Source organism: Oryzias melastigma, linkage group LG20, assembly GCF_002922805.2.
Source record: "Oryzias melastigma strain HK-1 linkage group LG20, ASM292280v2, whole genome shotgun sequence".
Taxonomy (NCBI): Eukaryota; Metazoa; Chordata; class Actinopteri; order Beloniformes; family Adrianichthyidae; genus Oryzias; species Oryzias melastigma.
Genome location: NC_050531.1, coordinates 1,158,807 through 1,176,301, shown reverse-complemented (window position 1 = coordinate 1,176,301; position 17,495 = coordinate 1,158,807). Strand labels below are relative to the sequence as shown.

The window sequence follows — 17,495 nt, the reverse complement described above, 5'->3', positions numbered from 1 at the left end:
CCTAAAAACATTACACACATATTATCTCATCAATATCTCACTTTTGTCTTGCATTCTGAATAAATGAGGTTTCTAGTAATACCGAACACCTGAACCATCTGTTTGAGGAACATCAGCTAAAGCTCTGAAATGTAAATGTGTTACCCACAAAGCAATGATCGGAGGAGGGAAAATAAAGCCGAGAAATGCTAACAGACAGGAGTGTGGTTAGACGCTCCCAAGAATCTCATTTCACTTCCACACACTCACCAGCAATGCATCTTTTTATAGGTGACATGTCAACAGATACCCCGACTAGAGCACATTATTAATTACACTGACTGGGAAAGATGAAGGTGGAGGTCATCCTCATCCTCCTGATGAGTTTAATGCAGATTGTGATTCGCTTTAAATCAGGGGTGTCAAATTCAATCACACAAGGGGTCCAAATCCAAAACTCACCTCAGGTCGGACAGGATACAGATGTACTGAACACTCTAAAACTACATTTTTAAAACTTTAAATCCCTAATGTTTAACATAATCATGAATTAGATGTATAGCATTACCTGTGATAATACTAGTGTGAATGCTGTAAGCTGAATTTGGCTGCTAAAGATAATAGTGCTGATAGCTGAAAACACTGAAGCTAATAGCCAGATAAAGTAGCTAGACGCCAAATTAGCCATAAAAAAAAAAGCAATCAAAAAAAAAAAGGTTAATTGGTCAAAAAGCCAGTGTGTAGCTTAAAAATAGCTAAATTTTAAAAGGTCCTAAAAAACAGAAAAAAAGCCTAAATTAGCCAGAACAGCTAGCATGTAGCTGAAATATTAACTAAACTCCAAAATAGCCTAAAAAATCTTAATGAATGCTAAAATAGTCCAAAAAGCTGCAGAATGCCAATTTTTGAAACTGTAACTTTTTAACATAATTATGAATGATATAAAGGCAGGAATATTATTCCAGAATAAATCAACTTAAACCTTAAATAACTTTCAATATTTTACTCTCCATAAAAATATATTTTGTCAAAATTATACAAGTTAGAAATAAGTACAAGATAACATCGGGTCATTAATAACAATTAAATAAAATGATCTGGAGGGCCGGATCCGGCCCTCGGGCCTTGACTTTGATACATGTAATTTAAGTTATAAATTGTTTGCATTTAAAGTCTGCAGACTGATTGTTTTGTTAGTTAATGGTATTCAGAATTAACAAAGAAACTATTTATTTTTTCCTTCTGCTTAAAATAACTGCATCTTTTGCCATTAAGGTGGTTATGATTATGATTTAACATTCTTTTTATTAAGCAAGTGTGTTGACATTTAAACACATCCATTGTCTGCTTCTTTAATATTTCTTCATAAAAGAGATTACCATTGTTAGTTTAATGGATTTTTTAATTAATATCAGTCAACTTTGACTTATAATTAATGAGGCAATGGGCCTCTTCCTTCTACAAAGAATTTACATTTCTTTTTTGTGCAAATCAAATGCAGCTCCACTGGGCACCAGCTCTGAATCACAAGAAAACGGATTGAAAAAGGGCCTTTTGATGCTAATATGTTAAAAAGACTGCCGTTTTTTGTTGCAATTCAGAGAACAATCAAAGGTAAACTCCCCCTTAATCATTTGTGATAATTTATTCAGAACTGCAGCCATAAACACTTATGCAAAGTGATAGCACTGCTGTGTTTGCTCCGGGTCATTGGAAATCAGAGGTGTTTTGATGTATTATATATTTACAAACTTAGAAAGTGAAATCACAGATTTGATGATAATTGATTGTGATTACACATGCAGTAGGGGATGGGGTTTTTGATTCTTCGAGATTTTTAATGATCCTCATCATTTATTATGAACTCTCAGACTCAGCTTTTTCTTCAGGAGTTCTTTTGCTGGTTTGTGAGCTTCTTTTTTATTTGCATTTCCAAATGCCTCTGACTGCCTTTCATTCCTCAAAGTAGGATAAAAGCTCCTGATACTTCTACAGACTTTTTTTCAGACTCTTGTTTTCAGCATCAAATTAAATCAAGAGGAACACGCACTGGCAGATTTAATCATTCAAGAGTTTGTTTTTGCCAAACGCCTGTAAAAGTTCCCCTGAACTGAAGAACAGACATCGGTCCGTATGCGGTGCGTCCCCCTTGCATTTCTATTCAGTCGTCCGGTCCGGTTTGATCTGGTATTTTGAGCGTTTCCATTGTTGGATAGACCCATTGATCAGGTCCGACTCGTACCTCTTGAGGACCCCCATTGGTTGAAGATCCATAGAAGAATACAACAGGACGGTTGGGGCGGAGTCGCTGTAGTCACCCACTGATTGTCAGAAAGTGATGACAATATTAGAAAGCGCCAACATAGCGCTAAGCTAGCGATTCTTCTTAGCCGCCCGCAGTCTTCTTTCAAACATTAAGTTCCTGTTCTACACCATGAACAAGAAGTAAAGTAAGAAAAAGAAGACAATGGATGACCTCCATTCTTGTTGCTTTTCTAGTCGTCGCACTACAATGATGCAATGACATGCTAGAGCCTTAACGTGTTTATATCCGGTTTATAACTTAAGATCAAATATTTATATTGTTTCAACATAGATTCAGGTTATTAGGAATCCTCAAGTAACAATAAATCAGGACTATTTAAGTAGATATAACACTATTTCACTGGTATTGCATATCCAGATCTATAATTAGCTGGACAGAGCTTGGAAAACACGTCTGCTCGTGACCCGGAACTGGAAAAAAAAAAAAGTTTGGACTGAGCATGGATAACACCATCATCTGGTTTTGCATGGATGAGTGGTGAAAAGTTTAGTAGAATAGAATAGAAACACTTTATTCATCCCATACTGGGACATTTTTCGTTGATTAATAACTGCAGTGTCTTCAGATCAACACAAAACATTAAAACGATAAATTCCAATGACATGAATACTTACAGCAGGGGGTCCAAAGTCAGTCCTGGAGGGCCGGCCTCCTGCTGGTTTTCCAGAAATCCTGCCTTATCTGCTGCTGATTACCTGATCAGGCTCAAAAATGAGCTTCAATGCAGGTTGGTTGGAAAACATGGAGGACACCGGCCCTCGAGGCCTGGATTTGGACAGTCCTCAAAGAACGAAGAGTGTAAGTCCAGATGTTTTGACTCCACTTCAAGACAAACTACCTGAAGGACCAAAGAGAGAGGGGGTTCTAGTGGTAGTAAATGACCTTTAGGACACCCCCCCCCCCATTTGAACTGAGACAGTTGTTGTTTGGATCTGTGATTTATCCTCTCACAGAACATTTTCTGGTGTAAATGTGTCGTTCACCTGAGTTTTCTTTGACCAAATTACCCCCCCCCCCTCCTTGTGTTAGTCTTCCAAGTGAATGTTTGCACAGGGCTCCTGCTCTGTTTGACTTTGGAACTAAATCTACAGTTTAATGCTGCTGTCAATAAAGAGGTAATTGAAACACGGCCACTCAAATGTTAGAAGCAAAGCACCTCCAGATAAACTGCCCTTGGCTCCAGAGCTCCATTCAGGCGCCATGAAAGCGCAGAAACGGCGAGGTGGTGGTGACATTAGGGGAGAGGCTGTAACCTTGTGGAGAACTCCGAAACAGCGATGTGACATTTGTGTCTTTTGTTTTTGAGGCTGATTGAAACAAGAGTTTAAATCACACAAACAGGAACAAATCTTGATTGTATTTGTGGTTATAAAGACGTGATTGTGGAACGCCGCACACAGGCGGAGCTCAGAAATGTGGGAGGCTTTCACAATATGGGGCCTCTGATTTTAATTATGCGGTTGATCAGTCAGAGCTGGAGAAAATGGTGCTTTTTTTAAACAGTGGGAGTTCATTTTATAGCAAGGTGACTTGGGAACATGCCCCTTCTCTTTCTGGTCATCATGTGTCTTGTGAAACACCTCAAGGGAATAGAGCGTGCGCGCCGAGATGGAGAGGGAGGAGGGCTTGAAGCTGTCGTCATAACAACAGCAGGTGAGAGCGATGACATGTGAGCTGTCATCCTCCCTGGTCCTCTCCCGGATCACGCTGTCGTTCTCACTCGCTGCTGCCCATCAAACTAACAGCTCATTTTTCTGCAGTTCCTCGACAGCTCGGATCCAAATTACTGATGAGGAGACCCGGAACTGCTGCTTTCAACCCAACTTATGACAAAAGATTCTGTTACAGCACCGCCTTTAACGGGCTCAATGGAAGATTTATCGTTTGGTGATTCAAGATGGAGGACAATTACTAATAAGTTATTGCAGGTCTGTTCTTCTTGACATCTTTAGGTGTCTTTGTTTCCTCCTCAGTTTCTATTTTTATTCTTTTCTTTTCTTTTTTACCTTGTGGAGGTGAGGTGGGGGGTGGAGGGCATTGCGTGGATTTTTTATGATTTTGGGGAGTTTTTAAGTTTGGAAGTTATTTTTAATCTTTAGAGCACTTAATTTTACAAATGTATAAAATGTGTTTTATAAATAAAGTTAGGTTTGAGTCTGAACTCCTTCTCTACTCCCCGGTTAGTGCTTTCTAGGGGGAGTGAGGATTTGAATTCCAGAATCTAGTAGCCAAGAAATTTCCTAGAAGTCATTAATGCTAGCTAGACTGGCAAATATAGACCACAATGCATTGTGTTTAACCAAGTTTCCATCATCAGAACGCAGTAGAATTACAATAGTCTCCGTAAATGTTCATATTTATCCGTTTCTTTGATTTTTTTTTACTTTAGGTAAAAGGTAATGTCATTTTTGCCTAACATAAAAAACTAGCAAGCATGCATCCATCGCATTAATATTCCGAGCACTGGATGGTCCTCCACTGTAGGGATCAGTTACGAGAGAGGGAATTTGGACCTAACCCAAAACAATCAGCGGGTACAATCAGTTTCCCCATCGTGGGATCAATTAAAGTTTTATCCGTCTCAGATAAGCTTGTGGAATCCAAAATGACTGTTGTACAACAGTATGTTATAATCTCAGAAAACTATTTTAGCTCAAAGAGACACAAGATGTAGATATACATCTACTGTAGGAGATCTAGGAGACAATCGTCTACGAGAGATCTCTATGAATGGATGTCTATCAGATGTATATCTATGGCCGAATCTGAATTCTTCCCTTACCTCTACATTTAGTCCTCCAAATGAAGAATTACGGAAAACGACACTCCCACTCGATGACATCGTCAATAGTCGCCAGTCAGCTGCGTTATCGTGGAGCTGCTAGCACAACGACTTTGGTTTAATAACTTTAAAAGTTCATGGCAAAACAGAAAGTCATTACTTTTATTTCAGTGTAAACTTCTGTGCTTCAGAGCCCACCCATATGAAGAAAAATGCATCTGCTCTGCAGCTCGCCCTACTGGTGGAGGAATACAGAACACAAAATCTCTACACTCCACCCTTAAAACTACTCTTTCAGACGCCCTAACCCTAACCCTAACCTTAACCCTAACCCTAACCCGCCCCTTCATTTGGACGGACAGGGAGAAGCCGAAGGGGTTGGGGATAAATTCGGAATCAGCCTATAGCTGTAGACATTTTTACAATGTTAGTCAATAAATGAAAATTGAACAAAAGTAAAAACATACTGCATGTTTCTAAATGACTATAGAAGATAACGTACATTATTTTACCTTTTTTTTTTGTTTTTTTAAGAATGATGACGATTTAGCACATAGAAAAAATAAAATCACAATTTCTTTCTTTTTTTTCATTTAACTTTATCTAACCAGGTAAGCTTTTAAGAACATGTTCTTATTTACAATAACAACCTGGGCACCACAGTGACACACAAAGAAAAACTTCAATTAGGATCAGAAATAATCTATTGAGCAAAAATGTTTTAGTCAAATATTTATCAAGGAAATCAAAATCTGCACTAAACCACAAATCTCTGCATTAATTGTCTGGATGACCTTTGAAAGTTCGTTTTAACCCCAGATGATACAAACTGATTAACAGTAACTAAAACAAATGTTTATGAAACATATCTATCCTTAACGCTTGTGAGTTATAACTTAAGCAAACAATTATCGTGTCTGCCTTAAGCAATAAACTGAAGCTAAAAACACGACAGCAATTAAATCAAATCCTATCAGTATAAAAGAGGCGCTTAGATGAAACCATCGACACACAAAGACTTACACACTAAATCATCTCTACTCCAGGGATCAAAAACACTGTAGAATACATGCTGACCTGACACTTTGCTGTATTGGTCATATGTGTTTGTGTGAAAGAAAACTGAGAGAAAAGGAAAAACCGGGAAACTACAGTCTAGCATGGTGCAGCTCGGAATGGAAAAATATCTGGATAAATGTGCAAACATAATCAAAACTGAAAAAAATAACTAAATATATTCAGACCTACATTTGTATTATTCCAAAGAGAAAAAAAATCAACAAAATTATAAAAAATGCAGCTTAAAAAAAAGCTTGCATCATAACACGCTTCATTGCTTCAAGCTTCATGTTTGTGTGGCCCAATAGCAGATTGGAGATCCATCCGGGGCTAACCCCGCCTTCAGCCAACTGTAGTTGGGATAGGCTCCAGCATCACAGTGACACCAAACAGGATTAAGATGGTTTGGAAATTGACTTTTTAATTATTTTGTTCATAAAGCTCCTCAAGGTCACTGTAAAAAAAAGTCTGTTCTGGTCATGATGCGTACTGCTGAGTTTTGAGGTAGTTAAAATTTGAGGAGTTTTCTGGAGACCAAACAGTAAAGAGTCGAAAAGAGGGAAAACTGAACCAGGAAGGCAGCAGACTGGGGGGCTGAGAGATGGTCTCAGATAAATCATGTTACAGAGGCACTACGACTGTAGATCAGGGGGTCCCAAACTATGGCCCGCGGGCCGGACCCGGCCCTCCTCCTCAATATTTGGCCCAGCCCACCAAACTGTTTTGACTAAATTAGACTTTTTTTCATTTTTTAAGTTAGTTTGGCATTTAGCTATTTTTTGAGCTGCATGCTGGCTGTTTTGGCTAATTTAGAATTTTTTGATTTTTTTTTCAGCTAATCTGGCTAATCTGACTTTTTTAGCTAGCTATCAGTTTCAGTGTTTTCAGCTATCAACTTTAGCATTTTCAGCCATCAGCTTCAATGTTTTTAGCTATCAATTTATGTATCTTCAGCTATTAAACTATCACAGGTAATACTATATATCTCGTTATTGAAATGTTTTATTCTTATATTTTATGTGAAAGTTTTGGAAATGAATTATTTGAAACTTGGCTATGTGTGACTTTCTGGAAAACCATAAATCTTTACGTTTAGGTTGTGATTGTTACACTTTTGGTTGGTCTGTTGGTCTACAAACCGACCCCGGCCCCAATCAGAGAAGAAAACAGTATTGCGGCCCTCACAAGAAAAAGTTTGGGGACCCCTGATGTAGATGAGGGGGGAGAGAGGGAGGAGCATGTTCTGAGAAAAGGGGGGCAGCGTTTCTGTTTTATCATCGTTTAATGTCCCACTCGGATCATCTATTGATTTATGTTCAAAGCATTTATTATCTTGATGCTGTTTTTAGTCAAACAATCAGTGTCGTTTCTAGGACATAGTTTCTGCAGAGCAGCAGGAGTTCATCACTAATTTGCCTCGGCTTTGTGGGCGGGACTAGTACAGTAAAAGAACACCCCCCCCTTCCCCTCCCCTTTTCTGTGAAGTTGGAGCAAGGAGCTTGTGGCTCCGCCCACAAGTACAATCTTTTTAAAACGGCATTTTTTCATGTGTTCCTGAATCAAGATTTGAATAAAAAAAAAAGAAATAAAATCTGAAACTTAATTTTCATCACCAGAAAAATGCCACAATAACGTGTTAAAACACCAACAACTTAATAATTCATCAGAGTGGGGCTTTTGATTTGAGAAAATAGCATGTGGACCAAAAATGTATCTCAGGAAGACAGTAATTGATCTGACGAATAAATAAAACTCCAGCATTGTGTGTCAGTCTGTTTATATGGTAAAACTACAGAAACCGTATGGAGTTCATCATATTTATGAAGACTTGAAGCTGGAAGATGGCTTCAAAACAAATCGTTGTCTCTTCAATCCTTTTTTTGTTGTTTAACCATTAAGTAATTCGACCAAAGGTTCTCTAAGATTTGAGTGAGTTTTCAGATTGATCCACTAGAGTGACCCATGAACTCACTGTTTCTTTCTCCACAGAACAAAAACCTTTTCTGAATGGATTTTAAGCACATTAATTGGTTTACTTTGATAAACAGGTCAACAACTGTTGGACTTATAAATGAGGAGCTACTCAAATCTGTAACATTCATCTCTTTTCTAGCATCTTCTCTCCCGATTTTATTCTCATCTTTTTATGCCAAACAAAGCAAAGGTCGACCAGGAAACCAGGACATCATACAAGGTCACGAAGGACGTTCTTCACCAGAGAACGTAACATCCAACATGCAGCTGACATGTCTGAGTGTAATCGTTTGAAACTGTTCAGTATTTCATTACCGGATGCTATAAAAAAATTTGGTTGCCCAGAGCTTTTTTTATTTTTTCTATCCAGAACAGATGGGCAGGAAAAAGTCGTAGCACTAATTAATTATCATGAAAATTGGGAGACCTTCTGGAGTAAATGAAAGTATTCAAGCATGACAGGAGAGCAGTTTCCTGGTGTTTTAAGGCTGTGTGGACTCCCTCCTTTAAGCACTGGCAGCATGTTCAGAGCTGAGATTTCCCAGCCTCAGAGTGATGGAATCGCTCCATCAGTCATTTCTGAGGAGGTTCAGGAAGAGGAGAGAGATGTCCCTGATCCAGATGTGTGATGCATCATCATCAGGCAACAAGATCCACGTCAAAGGACAAAAGTCAGCCATCATGTCATGAGTCAACACGGGCTGTTTGTATTTATTTATTTTGCACAGATATAAATTCACCAATGATCTTGAGGAAGTAATGCAGACCAGATGTAGCAGAATAGAATTGTAAGCTCTTGCTAGATTTGTTGATTTTGCCATGAAACATTCAGAACTAAGCTGGAACTGATTTTGTTGGACTAGATCAGGGATCCCAAACCGGACCGGTACCAGTCCGTGAATCACTTGTTAGAAACAAAATAAACGCAGTAGCTAACTTAGATGTTTTATGTTTATTATTTAGAAAAAAACGACTGAATTCTGTTCATCACATCCACCTATGACTCACTCTTAACGTGAGTGGTTCACCCTGGTCACGTGACTTAAAACAGCTGCTTGAACCACTGCGTTAAAAGCTCGAAGCTACAAAGCTTTTTTCTAAAAAAAAAACGTTTTCAGAAATTTTTGGGGCGTAGAAAAGAGTCAGTGACAAAACCAAAGAAAGCCTTTAACTACAGAGACAAAACCAGGAGTCTTCCTAGAAATATGGATCTATTCAGACAGTTTTCATTGATGGTTTCTATGTATTCTTGCTAATATGCAGCGGCTGACTCTTGAATGTTTCATATACACTGATAATAAAGTTACAGACAAGATGGATTCATGTTTATCATTTTATTTAGAAAATTCCACTTTTACAACTGTTCCCGCATTTTATTTTTATTTTATGTATCCATCACATCTTAAATATGAGATGTAGCTGAAGTTAGCATCCGGTTGTTAGCATCCACTTTGATGTAGGAAGAAAAATCTTCATCACAAGAAGCAAAGTTTATTCATATAGGTTATTGAAACGACATTTGATGCAAAAAACAAAAACAAAAAGAAAAACAGTAATTTTGCTTTTTTTATTTTTAAAAATCAGAAACTAAAAAAAAAAAATAACTTTGTTTAATTGAATCATCATCTGTAAAGAAAAGTCTTGATATTTTCAGTCCTTTTTAACTAAACTTCTTATAGTTGCATTTTAATTTATTTTATTTATTTTATTTTTTTTTCAGAAATCAGAAACTTCAAAATAAATGTCAAGTTCATCCCCGTTCAAACCCATCTGTGAAAATATTGCCTGACATGAACTGGTCCACACCTGAGAACGGTTTGGGTCCACTGGTTTAGATCTATCAAAATGTATGATATGCAAGGTAAAAAGTCCACAGAAGGATTACCGCTTTAAATTCATTATTCAAATAGCTTAGTTTATTCCCAAATAAAAACAGTTTTGAAATCCACTCTCTTGTTAAATGATCCCCTTGTGGAATAAGAACACAACTCATTATTTACCCGGATAGTAAACAACGCACTGTGGAAAATATGTATCAGTCTAGTTATCCGCTAAAGTTGTGTCCTAAAAACAATTATAGTTCATTTGGCCGACAGTTCTTGAAGGCTGTACTATGGTGAGTTGGTGTGAATTACAAACTGCAGTTTTTCTAGAAGTGCCATCTACAAAGCATCAGCTCCTCATCGGTAGTGAGATTGTCATTCGTCGGGAACTTAAAAGCTGTTAGCAAAGTCACACGGATCAAAGGAACAATTAAAGTGGAACGTAGTTCTCAATAATTCATCTGTTTCACACAATATGTTGTTTAACTCCTCCCTGATGCTGCACAGCTACAGTGTCTAAAGTCAATGTGAAGCCCTGAAACAGACGGAATCATTTGCATCTCTAATGACAGAGAAGCTCCCTTCATGTGAGCTTCAGGAATTGTTGGGGTTTCTCCAGCCAATCAGGAGCCGTCATGTCCAGTTACACTCCACCCATCGCTGATTGAGAGGGGCTCCAGAAATCCATGATGAGGTGTGGAGTTACCGTCAGATGATCTGTTGTGGTGAAGGAAACCAAAGCAGCATATCCCGACAGCCCCTCCGCCTCGTCAGACGGCTAGATTGGGTATACTTTGGCTCCAGCGCTGGAAATATTTCTTCTTGTCTCCTGTAATGAAACTGCTGTTCAGCGGCGCTGCTGGAAACGGCGAGGGCCAAAATCCATAACCTGCTATGGTTATGATCACATTAGAGCCTGTAAATATTTAACAAGATTTGAATATTAGAGCTGTTTTCTACAACAAAGAACTGTTTCAACCAGCCAAGAGTTTGTTTGTCTTGTTCTGCTGGATCTATATGATCCGTCTGGGCCGAGTGCTTCGGTCACAAACGTTCAGACAGGATGAAGCAGAAACATTCCCATCATGATGAACAGGTTTATACGTCACCATTTTTCCTCTTTTGAGTGGAATTCCCATTGAATTTTACACAAGCCAACATGCTGGAGTCGTGCTTGAAATAGCAACGGTTCCACTGTGTTGAGGAGTTGTCAGAGCGGCATAATTGCACCGGCAGAATACATAATTTATGACAGATTAAGCCTTCTTAATCCACAACATGTTCCGACTGTATTTTCCTCCTGATTGGTGTTTTTCTCATCTTGATGTGATGTGCAGTCAGCTTTTCTTCACTCTCTGAGTGAAATCTTTGACAGCTCTTCCTTGATGTTTGGAGAGAATCCTTAAATGTTCCGACGTCTGCCCTCAACCGTCCTTTGTCTTCTTTTTCTCTTTTCATTGCAGCTCCACACTGACCTCGATAAGGGGGACAGTCTGGTAAAGTACACCCTCTCAGGGGAAGGGGCCGGCTCCATTTTCACGATTGACCAAACAACAGGGGACATCCATGCCTTAAGGAGTCTGGACAGAGAGGAGAAGCCTTACTACACCCTGCGCGCCCAGGCCGTGGACATTGACACCAACGCCCCGCTGGAGCCGGAGTCTGAATTCGTAATCAAGGTTCAAGATATCAATGACAACGAGCCAAAGTTCTTGGAAGGGCCGTATGTAGCCAGCGTTCCCGAGATGTCACCAGTCGGTAAGAACTGATCCGAACTCTCGTCTTTCTCCTTTTGAACCAGGGATCACACTGAGTTCCGTTTCAGCACAACCAGAGGGCTAGCAGTGTTCTCCCTAACAGATTTTGACATTTCCGAGCTCCGTTTTATTCGTGGCGTGCCCGGCGTGCATTTCACAGCTTTGTCTCTACACGCTCCCCCCAGGGAGGACAGATCAAGGTAATTCACTGGGAGAATGGTTCCTCTTGATGTGAATAGCAATGAAACCCTCCAATTCTGCGGTCTCCAGAGGATGGTTAGAAAGCAGAAAACACAGTGGAGCCTCAGCCAAAGCAAAAGTTGAAGCGTCTTGTTCGCTGTGAGAGAAAACCTTTCAAGTTCATAGAAGCAAAATATGAAAAAAAAAAAAAAACCATCCACCGTGAAAGGAAGGAACTGTACAGGACCAACCAATTTAATTGTGATAGTTCTTCAAGCCTTTAGGGTTTGTCCCACTAACTCTTGCAACTTTTGCTCGGTGTCTATAGAATTCCAAATCTGCTCGTTTTCCAAGGGAATCAAATATTAACCTTTTGTGGAAGTCAGTTCCATTTTTCACAGCCTTCATTAAGCTGCAACTCTTGATGTTGAGAACAAATGAAACATGCAGTGAGACTGATCCTCTAACAAAGGTTAAAGAAGTGTGCTTGTTCGTCTGCTCTCCTCTTTAGTCGTCTCTGATCAGGCGTGGGGGGGTTAAGTACCAGAAAAGCACCAAAGCAACTTGGTTAAGGTTTAAAAAGGTCCATGATTTGGCTTCTAACACACAGTTTTACCGCATTAACCCTGCGCTCTCCCAAAGGCTTGTGTAGTATAATGTGATTCCAGGGCATTCAGACATGTAATCAGCATGTGATAAATTAGGAGTGCGTTTGAGAGTGAGTAATTAAGACATGTTATGCTTCTTTTTTCATTTTGGCGTTACATCCAGACCAACAAAAAAGTCTTAAATCAAAGCAGGAAAGGGTAAGCCTCCATTTCAATAGTGTTAAGTTGTCTCAACTTCATTTTTCAGCGTGAAATTAGTTAATAAATTGCTCCAATCCCCTGTGTATTCTGTGTAAGTTTTAATTATTATGTATGTGTGTTGTGAATTGTATGAAAAGTGTGACGATATAATCAGGAGGCCGACTCTGTTTATCTAAGGATGCAAACACAGAATGTACGGAGCATAACTTTTGATCAATGTACTAGAAAAAATAGAAAGGGTGCTACCAATGAACTGAAATAAAAACAGCCATTCTAAGAGAGCTAGTGGTTTCTATTAGAGCCATTCTGAGGCAGCTTTTCTGCCTGGTTGTGGTTGTTAATTCATGAGATACACAAAGCACTTTCAAGTACTGTTAAATATAAATAAAAATGGCTGAAAGTTCTGCTCACATGAACCCACTTTTTGAGAAGTTGTGAAATGATTGTGTTTTTGTAAAATGGGTGATCAGTTGTGAGGCTGTACACCGGTGGACTCACAATCACCAGTAAAAAACCACACCTCTGTTTTTGACTTCTTAGACATACTAGATTCTAAACCCAGAAGCCAAACACTGAACCAAACCAATCAATCAAATACTAACAAGAACAAACCAATGATCAAAAACCCACATAAAAGAAAGAGGAGAGGCCTTCACACTAAATGATAATAATTCACGACGAAACAAGAAAATCAAATCAAATTACCTCAAAAAAGCTACAGATTTAGACTAATAGCATCAGAATGAAATTGATGGATAATCCAGAAACAAGTCTAACAGAACCATAACAATGTGATCATTCATTGTGACGATGAAGGTGGTAAAGCAGAAAGAATGACAGATTAGATAACAATCTCCTTATCTGAGGATCTGGAGATTAAAAAAGTCAACAAACGAGATGGAGGTTACAGAGAGTAAACGAATACGGTCTGATGTAGATAAATTAGTTCTTATTCTGGGATTCTGACTGAAACTTATGGAAAAGACGCTGGAAAACTGGAGTATATCCAGATAATGCATAAATGAGTTGAAGTGACAGACGCAGTCAGTCTCATGAAGATGAAGGAGGAGATTGGATCCACAGAAGAAGAGTTTGTCATCATCTTGGAGGACCAGGAAGAAGTCCACCTGGTTGGTGGTTTTTGAAAAGGGGAACCAAGAGTTAAAAGCCAATTGTTGATTATTTGGAAGACCAGGTAGAAATGTGGATTGAGACCGGAGCCCTGTTATGGACGGAAACTGGACCGGGCTGAGACTGAAGCCGGGTCAGAGTCAGGCACTGAGGCCTTCCACATGGACTTGACTTGAGCTCGGACACAGAATGGAAGACGCAGGAAGACCAACTCCAGTACTGGACTGAACCATAGATTGTAGAGAGCTGGTGGGACATCACCCATAGAAAATACCGTTCCTCTCGCTCCAGTGAAATGAAGCCAATTCAGACGCCATTTTTCTGTGATACGGGTGCCGCCATTTGGAGCCAGTCGACAGTGATTGGTCAGTCGGTCTGAGCCACGTTTCCAAGGCAACGACTGTCACCAGTCATGAGTGAACTTGTTGAAGTCCTCACTCCTTCCACTGTAAGCAGCTTGGGAGACATTTGAGGTGGGGGCTAGCGGGCACCACATGCTCTTACTGAGGCATCTGATTGGTCAGTTTATAACTTGTGAAAAAGAAAAAATATAAATAAAACAAAATGAAAAGATTTGAAGAAGAATGTATCAAATCAAGAGTGGTTATTCTGACTACAACAATGACGGAGTATTAGCTGATTATTTCTCAGTAGAAGTCTTTGGGGTTTTGGCTTTTTGGAGCCAGCAGGAGGTTGGTGGGTCACTCGGTCCAGTTCTCTACAGTCTATGGAGGAACTGGAGACATCAGGGGCTATGCATGCAGGGAACCAGATGAGGAGAAGGGAATGTGATCTGAAGGACAAAAGAACACTGAGGATGAGTGATCTCAGCCGGGATGAAGATGGACTACATAGAAATCAGGTTACTGTGTGTTTAACCCCAGAAAACTTGTGCTATAAAACAGTCGCACCATCACTTTTGCCGGTTACTTTTTACCCAATTTATTATACCCAATAAAAAGTATTTGTCATAAAAATAGATCACAATATGACAGCACATGATAAATTAGAGTAGTTTTTTATTTTATTTTCAGCTATGGTTTGTGTAAGAAGATATAAAATATAAGCAATAGAAGATCCTAAAAACAGCTTGAAAATGACAGAAAAAATAGGAATTTGAGAAAATAAATAAATAAATAATGATACTGGAGACTTGGTCTTTGGTCCACCCATTCCTGACCCATGACGCTCAAAAAATGCAATATATTGGAAATCATGTAAATACGTTTGCTTGGGTGAAAATCACCCGATTATAGTTCTCTACAGTAGGGTTAAGAATCAGCAGCAAATGCAGGAAATATTCAAGATTTGAAGGTTTGTTAGCTGGTTGACGATCATCGTCTGTGACGAGGTCTGACTGAGAACGATCTGATGAAGCTGCTTCAGAAACACCTGAAGGAATCTGGACTCCTCGCAGTCGATGCTCCGCTCCATCAGCAGCTTCCTCAGTCCTGCAACCTTTGTCTGGGTGGCAAAGGAAAACGTTCAAATGAAGAGATGCTAAATCTTAACTGGCAGTTGGAGCTGGTACATACAAGGAAAGTACTTTATGAACAAGCTGCAGAATCTCTCCATAATCCCAAAAAAAGCTTATCCCTGACTACTTTAAAGAATTCAGAGAACTAATTAAGAGATTTGTAATTACGGCTAAATGAAATGTGTTCGACGTAATCAGTCTGATGGTTTCACTGCCCGTCTACAAGTGTACATTTTGAGTGAAAATGTTGTTCATGTGCAGAAGTCTCAGTCAAATGAGTTTTCACAGAGCTCTAACTCAAAAACTAAAGTATCGAGTTGTTTTATTCCGGGTTAATCATTTCCCCTCAAACTAACTGCTGTTTTATTTGACTGAATATGTCATATTTGATCAAATTAGAGATTCTTTTTCAACTGCGGAGAAAATGGAGAGCATGCTTTCAATCATGCTTTCCATTTCCGTAAAAATACAAATAAATTGATTCAGCTTTTTTATGACCTCGTGCTTATATAAATGCTGTTTTCTTTGGGATGCGTAGGAGTCGGCGGAGCTTGAAGGCTTTCAAACTTTCCCTCCATGTGAGCTTTTATTGCCTCTCTTTTGCATTAACACAGCGTTTTGTGTTATCTAATCTATTGTAGACACATTTTAGCATTATGCAAGCCCTCTCTGGTATGTCAGGCATGAGTGAGGGAGGATTGAGACTCTAATCTGTCTCCGCCCAGTGTTTTAATTCCATTGTTAACACCCGCTCAGACAGCAAAGCTTCTTAATATACAGTGAAGAAAGCTGTTTACAGGCAGCTAGGATGGCACCGCCGTGGAAAATGAAATGCCGTCCCTCCGGTCAGCGTCTCCTGACTTCCATAAGCTTCCCACACATCCTGATTTTCCCAGGCTTCCAAACGTTCGACCCGCCCTGTGAAACGGGTCTTTCTGAGGAAACCTCGGCTGGTGCAGATGTAGAAACTGGAAGCTTTGGCTGTCTAAACGTGTTAAAAAAATGATGTTTCTGACTAAAATGTGTTTCCACTGCCTGATTGTAAAGGGAGATGAGCCCGGCCTCCAGTGAGTAATTACTCTGTCCCTGTTGCTGCAGCCGTTTGGATGAATGCCATGTTATTACTCTTCTCTGCTCCTTTATTATCTTAATGGTTGCATTGTTTAATAAATGGTTAAGAGTGTGTTTGTCTTTTTACAAGTGTCAAATGGACAAAACGAGGCGCTTAATGGAGGAAAAAGCTCTCCACATTTCTTCTTCCTGCTCCACGTTCGCTATAGCTGCAGCTGTTTGTTAGAGTCGGGTGAGGTCATTGTGGATCAGAGACGTTTTATCGCTAAGCTAACATCTCCTTCTGACAGGAACGTATGTGACGCAGGTGACCGCCACGGATGCAGACGACCCCACTTATGGAAACAGTGCCAGGGTGGTCTACAGCATCCTCCATGGCCAGCCGTACTTCTCTGTTGACCCCAAAACAGGTACGAACCTTTCTTTTAAAAGTTCAATTGTTGGATATCAACATTTTAGATGAGGTTTTATTGATTTTTAAACACAATAATGACCTTAAATTGGGTTTACTGTTAATTTTTTTGGAAAAGACATTAAATCCAAATTCTAGTCCAATTATTCGTCATGACAACATATATTTGACGGACCGTCTTTTAGAGGAATCTTTATTAATACCCTAAAGGTGGTATGTCTATAGCAGGGGTCTGCAACCTTTGATGCTAAAAGAGCCATTTGGGTCAGTTTCTTACTGATAAAAACCCAGGGAGACACTTAAGTTATGTTTTTGTGACAATGGAGCCATTCATTTATAAAATCTAGCTTATAAAAAAATACAGTAATTTAATTATTTCTGCTAGTAACTGTTTTTCTTTAGTTTTCAATAGTAACATATATAGGTTGTTTTCAAAATAAAATATATAGTGCTTGAGCTTACATTAGAATTGTAAAGTCAAACACGGCTTTCTCTATTATTATGATTCTATTGTCCCTTCATTCTTTTTTCCTCATTTTACTATATGATCCTGACAACAATGGTTTAAAATCCAAGATAATTTTAAATCTTTACATGTAATGCAATGAAATACTTTAAGAACTTTGTCTCTTGAAAGCAGCAAGACATTGTGCAGCAGGAAATGATATGTACTTTAAGATTCGCTTCAGCTCCTTTAAATTGACTTAACAATTTT

At 39.1% G+C, this 17,495-nt stretch overlaps 1 protein-coding gene across 1 annotated transcript in view; it reads left to right on the top strand.

Moving 5' to 3' along the window:
* Positions 1-17,495, top strand: part of LOC112151521 (cadherin-12) — a 151,789-nt gene that overhangs the window by 72,879 nt on the left and 61,415 nt on the right. Inside the window, exons 3-4 of the mRNA XM_024280492.2 lie at positions 11,407-11,701; positions 16,659-16,778. Coding sequence (XP_024136260.1) covers positions 11,407-11,701; positions 16,659-16,778 — 415 coding nt within the window. The remainder of the gene's footprint in view (positions 1-11,406; positions 11,702-16,658; positions 16,779-17,495) is intronic.